Raw genomic sequence first — 7,903 nt, forward strand, 5'->3', positions numbered from 1 at the left:
GACAAAAATACTATTATAAACTAGGTTAGTGGATAATTCAGCAGCAGAAGTTATTATAGAAAAACGAGTGCACAATAATTTTATAAAATCTAAACATTTAGTGAAATAACATTATTTAGTGGGGAACAAATAAAAGTGAATGTGTATGACTAAATCTGGTAAAATGTTACATTGCTCTTTGTATTGTTGTAAAATACATTAATGAAAAACAAGTAAATATTTATATATAAATAGATACTATAAAATTAAAAGATATAAAATTAAAAGATATTTCTTTTAAATGTAAAGCACAGTAATGGAGGCAGCAACATATGATGGATAGGACAGAACAAGAAAGGCTATTAATAATCTTTCATTGCACAAAAGTATAATGTGAAAGGCTCCAATACAGAGCGTCACAAAGCACTTATGCGCATCCCCTGCGCAGAATGATGCGCTTGAAGCAACACGGAGACACAGCGCGCAGCATAGAAAGCACAAAGAGAAGAGATATTGATGCTTAGTATATTATATTTGTGCGATAGTTTGAGCCTTATCTTTTAACAGTTTTAAATTTCATTTACTGTGCTCTTGGAGAGAGTTTCACCGTCTTGACTGTCGTAACCGAATGCATCACGCAGTTTGAATGCTGAATGTAGGATGACAGACAACCGCAACGGAGAGGAGAAGAATTTAACGACTTAAATACTTATCTGTACCTCACATTAAACAATGGAATGGCTTCAGAACACTTGTAATATAGAGCTTGAAAACTTTATGGTGCTTTATAATGTTTTTTGTGCCTTTCCTGGGGCTTAACAATAACACAGAATAGTATACGCACAATGTCGGATTTGGATTGATCTCGTTCGACCAATACCCAATCCGACAGAAAATGCCAGTATCGGAGCCGATACCGATACTGAGTATCCAGTGCTGATCCTAGACTCCTGGGGGCCCTACGCAAAACTGTATCGGCAGGGGGGTTGGGGTGGTGGAGTGGGGTATGAGTGGTTATGAACGAATTAATGAAATGCATTGGTCCGTGTTTCACTCTCTCAAATCGCGCGCGGTACGCGGTTCGGTACGCTTTCAACTTGTTTTTTTTTTAGTCTCGAGCAAGACTGTAAGACATTCACATTACATGATTTGACTGATTTTTATGTAGAAAGGGCAACAGTGCACCGCATTAAAAGAAAAGACCATTCATGTTTTCATAACCGCTGGCCAAATTCAAAAACAAAACTAAAATTAAATCATCTTTTGTTTCGGGGGCCCTTCGCAGCTTGCGTATTTTGCATATAGGGAGGATTGGCTCTGTGAGTATCGGATCGGTACATCCCTAGTTTATAGTGAACCAAAAGGTGACCCACCTTCTAGGTTTTAATAATGCATTGGGCAGTTCTTTACCAAATTTCAGTGATCTCACTAGTTGATGCAGGCCAATATTTTGCCCCTTCTGAAAACCAGTAACATCATAACCACGGGGATACATCTTCTGACAAGATACATTTTCTAAAAGTTCTAAAGGTTTCCAATTTTTTACAGTGTTTAATTACTTCTGTGGACCACATTGTCTGGTGATAGTTAGCCTAGTGTTTGCGTGTGGATTTGTGAAGGTCTGTTTATCATTCTTATCATTTTCTTTCCTCCACAAAATGCTGTTTGGATACTAAGGGGGAAAAACATACTTACGGAAAAAAAAAATTTCTGATCGGAGAAAAATGTGAAAATATCTTCATTTGTGTTCTGAAGATAACGGAATATTAGGAGGTTGAATAAATGGTTACAGAATTTTCATTTTTGTGTGAATTAACCCTTTAAAACGTTTTTTTGTTAATTGAAAGAACTAATAATGGCATCTGATATGATTACTTGCTATATCTTACCCAATGCATTCACTTTTTTTTTTTTTTTTTTTTTTTTTGGATGTTGGATTTTAGTAGAGCATGTGTTCTGTAACTTGGCAATTGCAACAATTACACATCTTTCCAGGTCATTCTTTCTTCTAAGTTCTGTTTACCCCTCTTTCAATGCAGATGAGAGACCTAAAGAAGTGGGGCTTAAAAAAGACAGAGGTACTTAGCATGAGTTATGGAGTTAGTAGCATAATAAATTAGCTTCAGTAATGCTCAAAAAATAATTTTTAAATCACGATATACTCACCCTCATGTTGTTCCAAAACCTGCATGACGTTTTTTTTTCTGCAGAACACATGATGCATATGTTTCCGTGTATATATACATACAAATTCTGTGTGCGTGTGTGTGTAAGGGACATCAGTTGCATAACGATGAGACTTCATCAGATTAGGGCTGTCGCGGTGAAGGAATTTCCCTTGCAGTAATTTTGAGTGGCTCAATAGCGCGGTATGTGGTATTATCGCCATATATATATATATACAGGGGTGCACATAAGTGGTCCGCATGCGCGACCAAAATAAGAAATGCGCTGTGTAAATGAGTGCACGCGTTTGCGTACCGACATGGGCTGTGTTTCCCAAAATCATCGTAAGCCTAAGTACATCGTAGACCCATTGCCACCTATGGAGCTACGATCAACTTAGGCTTACAATGCTTTTTGGAAACGCAGCCATGGTTGACAGCTGTTAATGCACAATTACCATTTTAGATTGACAAACTGTACTGTATAAGATTTCTATTAGAACTGAAAGCATAAATCTAGGCTAACTAAGGGACATCAGTTGCATAACGATGAGACTTCATCAGATTAGGGCTGTCGCGGTGAAGGAATTTCCCTTGCAGTAATTTTGAGTGGCTCAATAGCCACTGTATTATCAGTATTATGCAGTATTATCGATATATATATATATATATATATATATATACTGTATATACATACATACATATATATGTGTGTATGTTACGATATAACGAGGTCATATTCAGAAACCAATGAAACCGAAACCAAATAGCGTTGAAACAGGAAGTGAAGTAAACAGAAGAGAATGACAAAATAACGATCCACATAACAGAACATAAACCTGACAATAAGATTGTTAGGCTATTGTTAGCCTATATGTATAACAGTTCATTCTGATCCTCGAATCTGACTGGACAAGAGACTTTCTATTGATATTTCCAACTGCGTGTGTTCTAGGTGGGCTGTCAGTCAGTGCAGTTACATTGTTGCACCACAAGGTGGTGGAAAGGGACTGTCTTTGAGTGAGTCTTTAAACCATTCATTCAACTACACTTTCAAAAATGCTGATTCATTCAAAGAGAGACAAAATAAAAAACCCTGAACTTTGAGCGCCATGTTAGAAGGCTCAGCTGACCAATGCGTCGATGCTAAGACAGAGATTTGGCTTTCCTTGGACATGACAACCTATTTTAACAAATATATGACTTGCAAGTAATCACACATGCTCAGTTGATCTCTCTCTCATTCGTTGTCTGTTTAGGCTTAAGTGCAAATCTACGGAGCCTCAGTACAAATCAGCATGGTACACATTGTTATCATTACGAACTTATTTAATATTCAGTACACATGCACGAAGTGTAAAACGAGAAGGGCATAACCCTATGAAAAAAGAAAACACGCAAAAATCGCGGTTGCTGCGGTTCTTGCATTCCAATGAGGTTTGCTCGTCAAAAGCGCGGTATTTCGATATTGCGGTTGTCGCGACAGCCCTACATCAGATGCATGAATGAAAACAATTGTAGTCTTTGTATTTCAAACTATCACTTAATCAATAAATCATTAAAACCGTACAGACTTGAACTAAAATTACTGATAGCTTGCAAGTTTATTCTTAAAATTGACAAATAAACTGAACATCATCAAAAGGAAATCCTAATTCTAAATGAAAGAACTGAATGTGAATTTTCCTTTCTCGTGAATTATAGACAGTAAGACCGTTATTCACACACTCAATCTAATAATATGTGTGTTTGCATGGGACATGGGAATGATGAGCCTTCTGAGATGTGAATTTTTGTCCCACTCATTCTCAGAACATCCTACCAGGGATATTGGGCAAAAGCTGAAAGCAGCTCTGAAGGAACAGCTACGAATTATTCATGAGAAGATTGAAGCCAAAAAGATTGCCAAACTAGCCCTTGCTGAGGTCCGTAGTGTTTTGGCTCAGGAGGAAGAGGAGAGACAAGCTGCTCTTGCTGCCAAAAAAGTCAAAGAAGAGGCAGAAGCTAAGCTTCAAGAGGAACGAATACAAAGAGAACAAGAGGAGAAACTAGCCAAGGAGAAAGCAGAAAAAGAAAAAATGGAGAAAGAGAAAGCAGAAAAGGAAAGACTGGCTAAAGAAAAAGCAGAACATGAAAGACTGGCCAAAGAAAAAGCGGATAAAGAAAGGGCAGAAAAGGAAAAACTTGAAAAAGAAAAGGCAGAAAAAGAAAAAATGGCTAAAGAAAAAGCAGAAAAGGAAAGACTTGAGAAAGAAAAGGCAAGAAAAGAAAGATTGGAGAAAGAGAAAGCAGAGAAAGAAAAACTGGAGAAAGAGAAAGCAGAGAAAGAAAGACTGGCCAAAGAAAAGGTAGAAAAAGAGAGACTCGCTAAAGAAAAGGCAGAAAAAGAAAGACTGGAGAAAGAGAAAGCAGAAAAAGAAAGACTGGCTAAAGAAAAGGCAGAAAAAGAGAGACTCGCTAAAGAAAAGGCAGAAAAAGAGAGACTTGCTAAAGAAAAAGCAGAAAAGGAAAGGCTTGAGAAAGAAAAGGCAAAAAAAGAAAGACTGGCCAAAGAAAAAGCAGAAAAAGAAAGATTGGAGAAAGAGAAAGCAGAAAAAGAAAGACTGGCTAAAGAAAAAGCAGAAAAAGAAAGACTAGCTAAAGAAAAAGCGGAGAAAGAAAGACTGGAGAAAGAGAAAGCAGAGACAGAAAGACTGGCCAAAGAAAAGGCAGAAAAAGAGAGAATTACTAAAGAAAAAGAAAGACTGGAGAAAGAGAAAGCAGAGAAAGAAAGACTGGAGAAAGAGAAAGCAGAAACAGAAAGACTGGCCAAAGAAAAGGCAGAAAAAGAGAGACTTGCTAAAGAAAAAGCGGAAAAAGAAAGACTGGAGAAAGAGAAAGCAGAAAAAGAAAGACTGGCTAAAGAAAAAGCAGAAAAAGAAAGATTGGCTAAAGAAAAAGCGGAGAAAGAAAGACTGGAGAAAGAGAAAGCAGAGAAAGAAAGACTGGAGAAAGAGAAAGCAGAGAAAGAAAGACTGGAGAAAGAGAAAGCAGAGAAAGAAAGACTGGAGAAAGAGAAAGCAGAGAAAGAAAGACTGGAGAAAGAGAAAGCAGAGAAAGAAAGACTGGAGAAAGAGAAAGCAGAGAAAGAAAGACTAGCCAAAGAAAAGGCAGAAAAAGAAAGACTGGCCAAAGAAAAGGCAGAAAAAGAGAGACTTGCTAAAGAAAAAGCGGAAAAAGAAAGACTGGCTAAAGAAAAAGCAGAAAAAGAAAGACTGGCTAAAGAAAAAGCAGAAAAAGAAAGATTGGCTAAAGAAAAAGCGGAGAAAGAAAGACTGGAGAAAGAGAAAGCAGAGACAGAAAGACTGGCCAAAGAAAAGGCAGAAAAAGAGAGAATTACTAAAGAAAAAGAAAGACTGGAGAAAGAGAAAGCAGAGAAAGAAAGACTGGAGAAAGAGAAAGCAGAGAAAGAAAGACTGGCCAAAGAAAAGGTAGAAAAAGAGAGACTCGCTAAAGAAAAGGCAGAAAAAGAAAGACTGGAGAAAGAAAAGGCAGAAAAAGGGAGACTTGCTAAAGAAAAAGCGGAAAAAGAAAGACTTGAGAAAGAAAAGGCAGAAAAAGAGAGAGTTGCTAAAGAAAAAGCAGAAAAAGAACGACTGGAGAAAGAGAAATTGGAAAAAGAGAAAGCGGAAAAAGAAAGACTTGAGAAAGAAAAGGCAGAAAAAGAGAGACTCGCTAAAGAAAAAGCAGAAAAAGAAAGACTGGCCAAAGAAAAAGCAGAAAAAGAAAGACTGGCCAAAGAAAAAGCAGAAAAAGAAAGACTGGCCAAAGAAAAGGCAGAAAAAGAAAGACTGTCCAAAGAAAAAGCAGAAAAAGAGAGACTCAATAAAGAAACAGCAGAAAAAGAGAGACTAAATAAAGAAAAAGCAGAAAAACAAAGACTGGAGAAAGAGAAAGCAGAGAAAGAAAGGCTTAACAAAATAAAAGAGAGTGCACCAAAGGGGCAAATAGAGAAAGATGTAAAGGAGAAAAAAGAAAATGTGAACAATTACAAACAAGAAAAAGAGGCAAATTTAAATAAAAAAACTCATGGACAAAAAGTTGATCAATCAGAAAATGAAAAAGATGAGAAAATATCTACTCGTGGGTTACTTAAATCTTCGAAAAAAAAATCAAGAAATAATAGTAAAATGCCATAACTGTGAGATTTGATTGGAAATAAAAACTCCTAAGGTGTTTACTAGGAACAGCGCTGCAAAGTAAATAACTAAAAGTAGCGTAACTACTAACTGTTTTTAGTGACGGTGGCAGCTGTTCAAAATGGTAGCAAGCTACTTTTTAACTAGTGGTGTAGTAAAACAAAACACTACATTGCTGTTGGTCCCATGGTACAGCTGAGTGAAGGAGGTAATAACCCATTTGTCAACTCACTGTGTTGGGAGGTTTGACTCAGTGAATCAGTTTGCTTGGATGTTTCATGTAAATAAATGCTTTCTGATTTCTTAGATCCAACAAGCCAGTGGTTTTCAACCCTGTTCCTGTGGCCCTCTCCAACCGTTCACATTTTGCATTTCTCCTTAATCAAACCCCCCTGATTCACGTCATCACCTCATTAGTAGAGACACCAAGATCTGAAATGGGACACATTCAAAATGTGCAGTATTGGGGGACTCCAGGACAGAGTCGAAAACCTCTGCAATAAGTGATTTACCTTGCACAGAAGTGAGTTATATAAATTAGTGTGTTTTAATAATTTTACCCTGTGAATATTTTTTAATATTTTATTATACTCCTTTGTTTTCATGCCAGATAAAAAAAACTGCTAGTTGCGGAATTAAATATCAATTGAAACTTATATATTTATAAATGTCATACTCTTAGCTTCAATGTAGTTAGAAGCTTTTTGTTTGTAGCTTGTACTGTTGCTAACTACTTTTTTAAGGATATCTTGACTGTACACTAATTAGGGCTCCTTTACACATGACATTAATCTGTTTTTGAGGATCAAATCACAATTTTGAGGATCAAATAACAATTAAAATCCAGGTGAAGTAAATGCACCCAAGATCTCTCAAACCACAAAAGTTTGGTGGTGGTCTGGTTTAGAGTAGACATTTGACCCCCTTTAATGAACATGTAAATGCATATTCATTTTCCTTGTCTGTTTCCTTGACCAGTATAGAGAGCAGTGAGTCCCAAATGCCCACTCATATTCCCAGAATGTACAATGATCTTCAGACATCTGCAGATATCTTCAGTAAGGAAAAAAAAAACAACCCAGTCACAATCTTCAAAAAAAAAAAAAAATTTATTTTAAAGTACTATACATTAAATTCACTGCAGTTTCCAGCTGAAATAAACGGTAATGGCAGTAAAACGCCAAGAACATTTTTTTTTACGCAAATTATGATTACAGAGGAGTTTTCACGTGGTTCTTTACACAATTCGATTTGGATTCTTTGATTCTTAGAGAACAAGGTGGCCGATGGCAGATTTAACTATACTATAACTTAAATAACTGTAATATAATAACTAAGTTAAGGCGGGCGTACACGGTGCGATTCTGAAGGTCGGAACGTCGTGAGCTCTGGCACATGTCACGATTGAGTTTATCCGCAAATCGTACGGAGGCAGTCACACACGACACGAATTTACTACGATTTTACAAACTTTGACGTAAGCATTACGTTTCGCGCCATTCATAAAAATATGGATTCTGAGGACAAAATAGTTTTCTTTGTGGCAGGCGGCTTGTGACGTCCAAAAAAAAAAAAAAAAGC

The 7,903-nt window shown here is 36.8% G+C and overlaps 1 protein-coding gene across 4 annotated transcripts in view; it reads left to right on the top strand.

The window, feature by feature from the left end:
• unm_hu7910 (un-named hu7910) overlaps positions 1-7,903 on the top strand; it is a 70,931-nt gene that overhangs the window by 40,375 nt on the left and 22,653 nt on the right. For 2 of the 4 annotated variants that reach the window (XM_016499750.1, XM_016499749.1), the window contains 2 exons: positions 2,019-2,057; positions 3,957-7,396. The exons of the other annotated variants lie outside the window; for them this stretch is intronic. In XM_016499750.1, coding sequence (XP_016355236.1) covers positions 2,019-2,057; positions 3,957-6,322 — 2,405 coding nt within the window. In that variant the 3' untranslated portion in view covers positions 6,323-7,396. Of the gene's footprint in view, positions 1-2,018; positions 2,058-3,956; positions 7,397-7,903 lie in introns of those variants that run through there. 4 annotated transcript variants of the gene reach the window in all.

This window comes from Sinocyclocheilus anshuiensis, unplaced genomic scaffold (assembly GCF_001515605.1).
Source record: "Sinocyclocheilus anshuiensis isolate Anshui unplaced genomic scaffold, SAMN03320099.WGS_v1.1 scaffold126, whole genome shotgun sequence".
Taxonomy (NCBI): domain Eukaryota; kingdom Metazoa; phylum Chordata; class Actinopteri; order Cypriniformes; family Cyprinidae; genus Sinocyclocheilus; species Sinocyclocheilus anshuiensis.